Below are 13,415 nucleotides of genomic sequence, written 5' to 3'. Positions count from 1 at the left end.
AATATCCATCTCTCTAAATCACTTTATCTTGCAGTTCTGGAGCTTGTGTGGCAATTCGTTGACACCAAAACGTGGTGTTTTTGGCAAAACTGGTGATCTCCAAACTATATTGTGCCTAGCTTGTGCAAGAGATGAAGTGACGTATTCTGGTGCACTGAATGGTGATATTTATGTGTGGAAAGGAATAAACCTTGTACGGACAATACAGGGAGCACATGCTGTAAGTATATCTCTTTAAATTAATATAAAATGCTAAACAGATTTCTTGAGAGTCAGAAAGGATGGTGCAAGATCACCTGGTCTTTGCTCCTAAGCAGTTCCCATGGTAGAGACTAATGATGTCTAATCTTTCTGTTTTGCTTTTTCTTTCCCTTGCTTAAGATTTCTGTTATGGTAGAAAGGGAGCGTTAGACCGAGAAATGCATTTCGATGTCCATTTGTGTATTTTTCCCATTGTAGTCGATGGGGATTTAGTCTGTAAACAATGCATTTATATTTTCCCTTAAATAGACACCTACTGCTCTGTTCATTTGCCCGTGTGTCTAGTGACATTTTTAGATACCAGAGTTGAATATGGGTCTACATCATCTAACTGTATTTTGTGGATGTCTAATTTATCCAGAAGCATATCAGGTGGCCTGGACTCCTATGTTTAGTCAATGGGTGATGAAACAAAGAAATAGGTACCCAGAGAGCTTGTGGAGTGTCTATCCATGTATCTTCATTGGCAATAATCCAAATACAACTGGATGCAGCCCTGGGCAATCTGCTATTAGCTGACCCTTCTTTGAGCAGAGTTTGGACTGGATGCCCTCCAGAGTTTCTGGCCAACTTCAGCTATTCTGTGATCTTGTGAATTGAGTCCTACTGGCTAATCAAGTGGTAGTTCTCTAAAGTCCATTGATTCTACAGACTGCTTAAGCCCAAACACATACCTTGTTTGTCGAGACATGCTTAGTCATTTTAGCTTGAGTCAATCATTCTTACTTGTCCTATGTTGCTCTCTTTTACCATATTACTTCAGCTTTTTAGAACAGTATACAGCTTTTAAAAGTAAAGACATCTCACAAAGTTTAATTTTTTTTTCAGAAGTGCATGGTAAGATTTTCTCTTAATCCAAAAGTTTAATGCAGCTATGAGCTGATTGTATTTTTGTTGCATAAGTATTCATTCGTATATTTTCAGTATTCTTTCGAAGTATATGGTTTTGTAATAAAGGCATGCAGCAAAAAAATCAGGATTTTGCGGTTTCATTTGTGTGTGTCAAACTATGAGAGTCCTCATTTCCTCTCATGTTGGTAAGTCAAATACAGTAATATTTAATGCAAGATTCAACTTCTAATGTGTCAAAGTATCGTGAAAAAGAAAGGTAATCAATTTCTGGTTGTTTTAACCTGTGAGATGTGAAACTGCTAAAGTAGCTTTGTGAAGCTGTATTATTTGCTAGTTGGAGGTAGATTTTAGTTTTGGAAAGTATTGTACTTTCTAGATAATATTTGAAGTAGTTCACTTATTAACAATTTAAAATAATGTGAAAATACAAACATATGATTTCCGATATTCCTGCTTTGAAATTCTGGATAAAAATGGATAATAGGTAATTGTTCTTTCTCATGAGAAAGTGTTTTGGACTGGATGGGATGATGCATGTGACTGAAGTTGCAACCACTCCATAACTTGATTAGGTGGAACGGAGTGGACAAAAGGTGATGAATGATACATATGTGGGAAAGGTTGCAATGAGTCAGTCAGTAGTAAGGAGACTTAATTTACTGATGATTGAGAAATGTATGTTTAGGAATGGTTGCAGCTTGTTGAATATACTTAAAATTTGAAAGGGTTTGGACTACTTTTTTTTTCAGACAGCTATATAATATAGTGTATCTGATTATGAATAAAAATCTAGTTATGAAGAATATAAATGTGGGATCACATTTGAAATGATCCAACCGATAAACACAAGATGATGAGAGCTTGTTGCTCCATTACCATATGTGCTGCATCAGTTCTTTTCTTGAACACAAGATCAAATTTGAAGTGCTGTGCTCCTTATCTTCAGTAGAGTCAGCGGACAGAGCTCAGGTGACCTTGGAGTAAGTCTTATCTAACCTTCTATTTTTGGCTGTCGTTTCGGCTCAATGAAATTGTAGTTTGCAGTGCTGAAAATTTAAGTAGGTTCACTAGGCCATGGCTTTGGAATTCATTTTCACCAGAGATTAGAGTCACTACAAATCTCACCAATTTCAGAAAAAAAAACGGTAAAATTTTTTCTGGAAGCTTACTTTCCAACAAAATGAAACCTTGTTTCTTAATAAAATATTAGTTAAAGGGATAATTGTCAGATTATTGTAAGCACAAAGTATAACAGCTTGGAATAAGGTCCTCTTCGGACATACCAAACTATAACCATCATATTTTACAGTTAAAGTCACGTCTAACTTGTCCATTCTCATAAAAAGGAAATGCAGGTGTAAATGATAACATTTGTGATGGGCATATGCTGTTAAAAGCACAGAGTGTACGTAGTAGGGAATCTATATAAGTTTACATTCAGTGTGCTATTATTGGAATTGTTATCCCTGTGTGCTTGTTTATCGTGCCTCATCATTGCTCCTCAACAGGCTTGAATTAGACTGAAAATGTATTCAAGGGAAACATGTCTCATTATTTGCATAAAGTACTGTGTATTCCTGTCTTGCAACATAAATGGTAGGTACCTTGGATACAGGAAAATATTTTCTAAAGAATATTACTGATGTGGGGACACAATCCATCCAGCTGGCAGTGGTCTGCATTAATATAGCAAACAGGTACTATTCAGTTTGACTGCCACTGTTATAGTTACCCTAGCTGAACAGACATCCTTAATTTTAAGAGTGGTTCAGTGTGTTCCAGTAAAAGCAGCTGAGGAAATAGATAGCAACTTTAGCAGGCAAAATAAGAACTCACAGCTAAGCCAGATTATCTGTCTTCTGTTACAGCAATACTAAGAACTGTAACGTGCAAAGAACATGTTTGAATGACTGGATAATTAGTTGGAAAAGGACTGCAGAGTTCACTGAATGTAGAAGTAGGAGTGAAAGGTAGGAAAAGATAGAAATGAGCAGGGATGAAGAGGCACAAAATGGATGTGTGGGGAGCACTGTATTGCAGTGGGAAATTGTGGAATTGTTTTGCAGATCTCCCCTAAATAATAATAATAGTGAAAATTTTAAAAGGGAGTGAAAAAACAAGGCAACATGAAAATATATGAAAATTCATTGGCACTGGTGTGCCGTTTGGGACTGCAGGAGGTTATTTGTAGACAGTGCATCTGATTCTGGAAAGTTAACAATATATACTCTGGCTCTAAAAAAAAAAATAAATCTTTTATCAGATGTTATATTTTTGTACCAGTGCAACCAACAGACTATAGAATCTATTTTTAATTCATTTTAGAGGTTCTAAATTCAAGGTAGTCCATGATTATTAAGTACCTGAAACAGACTCAAGATGTTACTCAAGTATTAAAACAAGATATTATGCTTGTTTAAAAACACTGCATGCTTTAATGTTTCTTGTGTGCTATGCTTTTGCCTTGCATAATAAATGTACATAAGATGCTTTCTCAGCAGCTGAATAATTTATTTTGAGATAGTGTTTCAGAGGTACACATTAAAGTTGTGTGGATTGATGTCAGAAACTGAGGTTAAATAACAGGCTTGAGGTTAAATAACAGGCACCCTGTTAGAACTATTGCACACCTATGTCAGCTGGCTGAACACTGATTAAATATAGATGGAAACAATATAATGAACTTAAATGAATGGTTTTAAGCTGGTATCATGTACCAACACATTAAGTCATGCAGTATTTTTCTCCTACTGCTTAGGCTGGTCATGAATTTGAAAGTAACTGTCCACTTATCATTTCAGCTAATGAAAGGCATATAGACAACTATTTTTTCTTAGAGTAATATGCCCATTCTTCAACTGTTGTATGGATAATTCGTTAGATACAAAGATTCAATTCCAGTAGTGGCTCTCCTTTGTAAATGTATAGATGCTAATTTTAAATATTTGCAATCCATCTGCTTGTTGTGCAGTATATAGTGGGAGAGGCTATGTCTTAGAATAAGTGCCCAATATATGTCCCGCTTTATATGTTAGCGTATGTGTCCTGAATTGTATTTAGGACTAAAAAGGAAGCGCTGAACAGGCAAAATGGTTCTGTTTTCCATATTGCTCAGAAGCCAATTACTTTTCGAGCATGCTTGAAGTTTCCATGTGATCGCTTGTACTAATCACTTGTTTTCCATATGAATGCTTGGTCCTAATTACAGCTAACTGCAGTTACTTGTTTTTAGGAATTGCATAGTTAGAACTAGTGTGGTGGATTTTATATAAATAACTGAGTTTAGATAAATTAACAATTGATTTTTGTCCCTTGGAGGCAAGACAGGTCCAGAAGCACTAGGAAGCCTCAGGGCACCTCGCTGTTGCAAATTTCTTGGATACAAGCAGTGGGAAAATATTCATGCAGTAGAGATCAAATTTTTGACAAGTTCTTGTTGTACTTCTCCGTCTTTCAAGTATCATTTCTGGTCTATATGGGGATTTATTTTTTTGTTTGCTCTCATTAATTTCTCTTTTCCAATTTGAGGGAACACAGATGTAACACCAGCAGGTTATGTTGGAACAGTTGGAAATATTTTGCATTCTGAGAAGACTGCTGATTAATTTATTTCCAGAATTTTCCCATTCTTTAGGAAGTGTAATGAAAAATCAGTAACAGAAGATGATGATCCATATGGCAAATTGTGTAATTTTTTAAGATGGGTGACTTTTATTTTGATTCAGAAGCACAAGCGATCCTATTTGCTCACATTATTTACTAAGATCAAACAAAGTCAGTGCAATTGTTTGCCTCATTACTGCTGGGAGACTAGTGACCATCAAGACCCAAACTACGTTAATGACAATTACGGATTGAAAGATAAAGAGAAACTTGAAGACTCCAAAGTTGCTTTGCATTAATAATCCTGACAGTTCCTAAAAGGAAAGATATAGTGGAAGAATGATGACTGGTCGAGCTACCAGAATAAAGAATCTGTCTTTTCTCCCCTAAGTGCGGGCCTAACCATTAAATAGCTAAGTAGCTCAGCTTAGCTTCCTCCATTAGATATTTACAGTTCCCACAGTAAGGGACCTTTTTTCTAGTTTCCATCAAATTCTACTATTCCAGTGGCACGTACACTGAAATGAGGATGTCCTATTGCATTTCAAGAGATTGAGCAAGCACAACATCTGCCAAATCTCCTTGGCAACCAGTATGTCCTTTTCAAGATAAGGATATTCTGTGAAATGGAAAACAGATTAATCCTGGATCCACTTGATCTTATCTTCAGAACATTTAGCCAGCTTCCCACATTGCCAAATGTCTGATTCTTTTTTTAATATGGACTAATTAAGCCATGGATTTTGGAAGGAGATAATTAGAAAAAAGAATAATTCTATTATCAAGATTGCATTCCAAAAAGAGCTTTAAAAGATTTAAATATGCCAAAACGTGGGCAAAACTCATTATATGGTACAAAATAAGCCCAAATTCCTCCAGCCTTATATTTGCTCAATGATGCTAAAAGGTTAATGCAGGAAAACACAGACAGAGACACAGAGAAGCAAATAGAGTTTGGGTTGTATTTTGAAAAATCTTTAGGCTCCTAAAGAAAGAAAGAGGATTTACAGAACATTAGAGATATGGGAGTTAGCCTTCTAATCTGCTTATGACTTAAAAATTGCACTACATTTCTCTTTAGGCACATGCTACTTCTGAAAATACATCTTCTCTTAGAAGTCAGTACCTTGAGGATGGATGTTACATGTCAAAAAATTGAGTTCTGTCACCCTGGTCTTTCAGTCTTGATTGTCATTTAACATTTTAACAATAATATGCTTTTCTTGTGAAAGCTGAGAGAGATTTATATTTTCAGTTTTTCTCAACTTCTGAAACAGTGATATGCTTGTTACCTAATGCTAGAGAAGCAAACAGTCCATATTTCACTATGGTGCATTCTGATATTTTGTTTAATTATAATTGGTGAAGAAAGCACAGCTTGGTAGGAGAGAATAGTTACAAGAACCTGGAAATTGTCAGAAACCACAACACTGGATTCTAATTAGTTTTGTAAGTGTTTCACTTTACTTGGCTTCAAAAGCATCTCTCCTTTGAAAATTGCTTTCACTTTTGAGGATGCTGTACTTCATTGCTGTAAAATGTAGACCCCAACTAAGGAAGCTATTGGAAGTTTGCTTTTATTCCTTTACAGAATTGAAAATTCAGAACTATATTATAGAGGATTTATGTGTATTATTAGTTGTTTTGTCTTCTTTTGGGCAGTAGTTATGAAGACAGATTTTCCTTCCATAATTTTCAGTGCTTTCCTATTTGCATTTGTTGTAGCTGAATATTAAATACTTCTAATAAATGCAGAACTATTTTAAAATTTTTTATAGGTTTATTAGCCAAAGTTGTCCTAGCAGTAATCTTGCTTAATGCAATGCATTAAATACTTACAAAAACAAGTTAGACTGGTGGTGAATTGTGTATGTACATAAACAAAAAATATGTGTATTTGCTATTTGGGTAATACATTGCAGTTACATTTGTTATTAGTGGATATATGGAATATGGTAACTTTATTTTAATAATATGTAGAATACATGTTCCTGACTATTCCTTTGCTGAAGAAAACATATATCAAAGTAAGCTTAAGAAAATGTGTTAGGAAAAATGTTGTTTCCTAATGGAGATTGGTGGAAATCTGACGTTTGGGGGAGTTGGATCCTGCCTTAAGGAAAGAGGAATGAAACTAAACTTTCTAGAGGCAAGAAGCAGCATCACTATGATCATCACTGTCATCATTATCAGAATGAAAGCAGTATTGAAACAATTCTCTTAACTTACTGTTTGTTGCAAACCAAGAATTGTGTGGGTTTTGAGTTAGGTGGACAAAGAGTACTTGATCAGTTCAGTACTGTAGTCTGTATCTTCAAAAGTGAAGCATTTGTGTGCATTATAAATTTGCACAGATTTACCATACAAGGAATTAACTTGAAGTAGTAAATGGTTGTTGTAGGAGTTTGTAGTGGTGAATCATGGTAATGTTTGAGGAGTCCAGTCTATGAAATTAGACTATCAATTTTTAAAGAAAAAAGATATGATCTTTAAACTATTAAAATTCTGTACAGACACCTAATTTTTCTTATTATTGACTGTATTTAGTTACCTAGCTTATGACAAAAAGAAATTAAGACAGATTTGCAAACTGTCAGACTTTTGAACTGCTTTCCTTCAGTTTAATTCTGGCTGTACAGTTAAACTAGTGTATTTTTCTCTTGTGTTAGAGCTCTCATTTTGACAAGTAACTCAGTTTCTGACAGTACGTTAGCATCTGTTCAACCCTCAGCTGAATTAATGTAATCTGAGAATTGTTTTGTATAGGTTCCTTACTTACTGTCTTGAATAGAAATAGACAAAAATGGTTAGTTAAGTTGCCACAAATCAGAACCTAAACTCCTTTGTGTCATTTTTAGTTCCTTCGCAGCTTTCACGAAAACCCGTGCTATTAAAAATTCTTTTAAGGTTTGTGTTTCCAATTCTGGCTCTTTCATATTTAAAACTTGTATTAGTTGCATATTTTTATGCAATTTTCAGTAGCATAACAGGTAGGAGGACAATAGGAGAAGAGTTCCACTTTCCATATTGGTCACTCTGATCTGTATATATTAAAAATAATTTTCTTCTCTCTTCAGGCAGGAATTTTCAGCATGAATGCGTGTGAAGAGGGGTTTGCCACTGGTGGCAGGGATGGCTGTGTTCGCTTGTGGGATTTAAATTTTAAACCAATTACTGTGATTGATCTCAGGGAAACAGACCAGGGATATAAAGGTAAGAAGAATGTTGTCACTTTCAATGTTGCATAGGCTGGAAATTTTCCAGTGTTTTGAACAAGAAAAGACTTAAAGAAAAAAAAAAAAAAAAAAAAAAAGGGGGGGGGGCATAGATGTTGCTATGTACTGTTTTCAGGATAAGAAATGCTTTGTTTTGATGATGCCTGTTAATATGAAGATCACGTAGCCCGTCAAAGTTACTCTACAGCATACTATATACTATGAAATTGTAAATAAGCCAATAAAATGTGTATTGGTTCTATAGCACAGCAGTTTTAACAAGGAACAGTAATGAAGCAAGAAAATTTAGAAAAGATGCTGCAATGAAAAACAGCAGAATGTAGAAATTGCCTATTTATCCATATTTTTAGAAAAAAACTATTTGGAAGTAATCTACAGCTTTGTAGTACTTAGAACTCTGCTAACATATACCTGTAACTTCAATTTACAGTTTGTCATGCTAAAATTTCATGTCTAGCAGTCCAAGGTATGTTTTGTTAGTGGTGTTCTAGATATCAGTGCTTTAGTAAGCAGGAAAACAATATAATTAACTTTTAGCTTGGGAATTGCTTGCTCTGAAGCACTGATGTCATGTATAATAAATACTGCTTACATAGGCATTTGGTTTTCTTTTCCCCCAGTCACTTTGCTGTTTTGTAACATCTTGCTGAGTATTTGACGATGCAGTAGAATGTCTCATGACAATCAGATACATCATTGGCAATAAATAACTGATTACAAGCAGAGTTAAATGCTCGTATTCTGTAATTCATTTGACATTCCCACTGAGACTGTGAAATCTTCCAGCAAGATGAAGTACATTCCATTTTAAATGTCCTCGGGTACAGTGACTTTGTCATGACTGAGACAATTTAAGAGAAATAATCTCTTCAGTCTCAAATCAAGAGACAAATGTTTTCATTTGTTCTTCTCTTACTTCATAGAAAGATAAATTTTTTTCTGTGCAATATTTTTTTTTAATCAGTGCTTAACTGACAATTTCGGATAGTCATTACAGTGTCTGTCTAGTCTGACAGACTTATTTCAAAGAAGTAAATCAGAATTTGTTGTTTCTATTGTATTCAGTTTCTATTAAAGTCTAATGTTTCACAGTGATGTGTTTATAAATTGGCTCACCCCTTTGAATTAGGTTAATCTAGTTTATAATATATTTAGTACATTAATATATTTGTCAAAAGTAAAGGAAAAATATGTTTGCCTTCACCTGCATTTCTGTCTTTCAGTATTCTATCACCCAATTAATTTAACATTTTTAAAATCAACTTAGCAGATCTGGAGTATCTCTTAAGAGAATTTGTACATTATTCAATGCATTTTGACATGAAAGTTTTCTGCTTTTGTGTCTCATATTCAAAATGCTACTAATATAGATGCATCTCTCATTTCTGTTATTTTTAATTTATATTTTCCCTTCAAAACAATCTATTTGTAGATATTTTCTCTCTCTTTCTTACAGTGTTCTATTTAACTGTAACTCCTTTAGGTCTGTAACAAAAACAGGTATCTATTTGCTCTACCAACAGGAATAAATACCTAGCATAGCAGTGACTGCTATTAGGAAATCGTGAAACGTTTGTTAAATTTTCAATTCTCTAAAAGTGTGTCTATCTTCAGTGATAAGTCTGGTGGTACACTCGTGAACCTTTGCGTGCATAAAATTTCCTGTAATTTAAGGAACCATAAAACATATCAGTAACTTGATATTTGCCAAGGAAATTATCCCAAGGCCAAAAATTGTCACTTGCTATTGTGCTAAAAAAAAAAAAAAAAGGTTCAGATTTGGGAAAATACTATTGGAGCAAGAGGAAGAGAAAGAGAGACCTGTTCAGACATATCAGAAATTTTGGCTTTTAAACTCAGCTGCTGTTTCTCAGATCTATTGCATGTAGTTGAAAGTTATGTTTCATTTCATTCTTTCAAACTTGTTCTCCGCTCCACATCATTTCTTCTGCTTTCCGTGGAACAGTCATTTGCTATGAACTCTTTTGATTCCTTTGATTCATCAATTATGAGAACTCCACTTTCATTTTTCTTTGCTTGTGAAATGCACATAGCACAGCTAATAACTTGTTCTAAAATCGTGTCTTTCATAATTTTGATTTGCTTAATCTTTTCCTTTGGTCTTTTGCATATATGATTTTTCTTACTTATATCATTTTGAGGACTGCCTTTATGATCTGTCATTCTACACGTTTTCTTACTTGCATTTTCTGCTGCTCCTATACTCTTATCTGTTGGTAATTTCATCTGTGAATGCTACCTCAAGTTCCATATCTCTCTGAATGGCTCAGAGTAATTAATTGACTCTAGATATATCTCCAAATAGTCAAGTTGTATTTCAAAATATCTCCTTCCACCAAAAAAGTTCCAGATTACTAAAACAGATCTCTTAATCATTCTTCATCAAAGATTCTGGTTATTTCTTTCTTGATTTTTTTTTTTTTAAACGCTGTAGGGCAATATAGAAATAAAATGTCAATATAAAATGTTTAGATCTTAGGGCTGAATGGTAGGGTGCTATATTCACCAGTGCAGCACAATATGAACAAGTCTGCAAACCAAAACAGTTGGTGCAGAGGGCTTGATTAGCATAATATATATTCATTTTGATGAGTGTTTGAAGGGCATTACCTCTAGTCTGATTCAGTGGACTAAATATTACATAGCAGTTGGAGTGCACTGAGGACACTCCTTGAACACCTTTCAGTTCTGTTTCATACGGAAGTACTCTTACTGTGCATTTGAGGGCTATCCTGTGATGCAACGCATGGTAAGTAGGCATGATCAGGAACCTTGCTTTGAAAGCTTACTTTGTCAGAATTAAAACACTGATGCAGTTAAAACTGAATTGCTGAACCACACATTCACTGTTTCTGAGCCTTGCAATTTTTCTTCTACATAATTTTAAAAACATAAGGCTCTTCTTTTCCCTCTACACAATCAAAAATATTTTTTCAGAGGACATCAACTCATACAGTATTCACTTCTCTCATTTGATGGGTAAAATTTTCTCTCCCTTATTACTCCAGAGTAATTTATCAAAGGCCATTCTTGACCCGCCGTTCACAAAAGTCAGTGTTTTGGTAGCAATGCCTAATGTAATTCTCTCTTCCATCTATTTATCTAGAGCTGAAATTGACAAAATTGACTTGCATTCTCAGATTGTAATAATTACAACCTGTTTTAAAAGGTGCATATTGGGGGGGTCTAAGATTGAGTTCTCCACACAGAACTATCCAAACTTTCATTTTATTATTCACAACCTTATCCACAATAAGTGCAGTTTGTGAGTGCTCAGCTCCACTGTAAACCTGGAAAGTAATTCAGTTGTTCAAAAATGCATGTTAAATTCCATCATAAACCCTTTTTCAACTCTTTTATATATTGTTCCACTGAGTTCTGTTTTTATTATTTTGGTGGGAGGGGTGTCAGAAATCAGACACTAAGATGTTACAAGGATTTGCTGTAGGGGTAGCATCTTAGAAACAAGCTGGAAAGTATTGGGCTCTTTGGCTATCATATCTAATATATGATATACTGATGCTTTTGCACTTACATAATCGGAATTCATTCAGCTACTTATATAGATCCAAGGTTTGATCAGAAATTGTAATTTCTATTTACTGTTACCTATTTTTGAAATTTAATGGCATTAAATTCAGACTTTGAGATGCAAAGGTCAGTATTGTCTTCCTCTGTCAGAGAACTTGTTATACAAGAATTGGCTACATTTTCTTTACTTTATTTAAAAAAAAAAAAAAAGGCTTATGATTGACTTTAGATTTTTCTTAAATACTAGTGTTGAAAAATTAATGTTCCAACAGCAGTGGTATATGATGTGGAATAGATAAATGGAGTAAATGGGGGAGTAAGAGATGTATGGGTACTTCTTGACGTTTTCTTGGTTTTATGTTTCTCCATGTTTTATTGTGTTATGTTACCTATTTTCACAGAATCACAGGAAATTCCTCTCAGTAGCAATCTCTTCCTTCTACAGGTCTGTCTGTAAGAAGTGTTTGCTGGAGAGGAGACCATATACTTGTTGGGACGCAAGACAGTGAGATTTTTGAAATTGTGGTGCATGAGCGTAATAAGCCCTTCCTGATAATGCAGGGGCACTGTGAAGGAGAGCTGTGGGCTTTGGCTGTCCATCCTACAAAACCATTAGCAATGACTGGAAGCGATGATCGATCAGTCAGGTTGAATTTTTTTTATTTTTTTTATCTGCATGCACTTTGATGCAAACAACTCATTTTCTAGATAATGTAATTGCGATGTATTTTAATATCATTGGCACTGAAGTGCATCTAAACCAGTGAAGTTATGAAGCATGAAATTAGAGCCCTCTAATAATAATAAAGTCAAAATTTATAGCTAACAAAAATTATGAAATGTACAAAATTTTAACAAATTCCATTTAGCTTAATGTAATGTACTCCTCCTTGTACACAAGCATCCCATTAAGTGTTTTTTTTGTTTGTTTGTTTGTTTTTTTTTTCCCCAGGAATTATCTTAGGCATTCGCAAGTTACACTTGGATAAAAAACTACAGTAGAAACTTACAATTTTCACTCTTAAAATGATGAGAATTAACTTTTAGCCTGAGAGTTGCATCAAGCTAATACATACATATTAAATAGAATCCATTTCCTGGAAGAAACAACCAGTAAATTACTCATTTGCAAGTTCACCTTTTTTTGTCAAAAATGCCTTTTTTCCTTCTTTCTTACAAATTAAATGTTGTGACATTTCTATTAAGTATTTAAATTTAACATGGTTAATCAAAATAATAGTTGAATCAGGAATACTAAAATTCTACTCTAGGGTGCCAGATATATCTTGTAAATGGTAGATGTAGTGTATTTTGTAATAACAACTTTGATTTTATAATAATACCTAGTTATATGTAGGGACTTACGAGTGATGGTTTGCTAATAGGAAAGGCTATGTTTAGCCTGTAAAGTCTTTAACTGTTCTTTATCTTTTTTAGCTAAAATAATTAACAAAATAGTTGAACTTTCAAAATCATCTATACGTAAGTCTTATCATATGACATCATTATTTTTATATTCAGAATGACAAAATTAACCTGTTCCTGCATCTTGTCATTATAGAATCTCTCACCATTAAATGTAAGATTATTCTTTTTTATGTGCAAAACTCATTCATCTGTCTTGGGTGTTCCTTGTGGATATTTATTAATGGATATATTTATAAAATGGGACACTACCACGTCCAGTGTTCTGCTGAAATTGCAGGCTTCATGCTATCTATCACACAGTTACAAACCACTCTTTGTATTTGTAATCATTATTTTAGAATCTGGAGTTTAATAGATCATGCTCTGATCGCTCGGTGCAATATGGAGGAACCCATTCGGTGTGCGGCAGTTAGTACTGATGGAATCCATCTTGCTCTGGGAATGAAGGATGGCTCTTTCACAGTGCTTCGAGTCAGGTAGGTT

At 34.3% G+C, this 13,415-nt stretch overlaps 1 protein-coding gene across 1 annotated transcript in view; it reads left to right on the top strand.

The window, feature by feature from the left end:
* EML5 (EMAP like 5) overlaps nt 1–13,415 on the top strand; it is a 102,923-nt gene that overhangs the window by 27,233 nt on the left and 62,275 nt on the right. Inside the window, exons 5-8 of the mRNA XM_035539456.2 lie at nt 35–220; nt 7,794–7,929; nt 11,950–12,151; nt 13,271–13,408. Of these exons, the coding sequence (XP_035395349.1) occupies nt 35–220; nt 7,794–7,929; nt 11,950–12,151; nt 13,271–13,408 (662 nt within the window). The remainder of the gene's footprint in view (nt 1–34; nt 221–7,793; nt 7,930–11,949; nt 12,152–13,270; nt 13,409–13,415) is intronic.

The sequence above is a fragment of the Cygnus atratus genome, chromosome 5 (assembly GCF_013377495.2).
Source record: "Cygnus atratus isolate AKBS03 ecotype Queensland, Australia chromosome 5, CAtr_DNAZoo_HiC_assembly, whole genome shotgun sequence".
Classification (NCBI taxonomy): domain Eukaryota; kingdom Metazoa; phylum Chordata; class Aves; order Anseriformes; family Anatidae; genus Cygnus; species Cygnus atratus.
The sequence above is the reverse complement of the archived record's forward strand: the minus strand, read 5'-3'. Positions and strand labels throughout refer to the sequence as shown.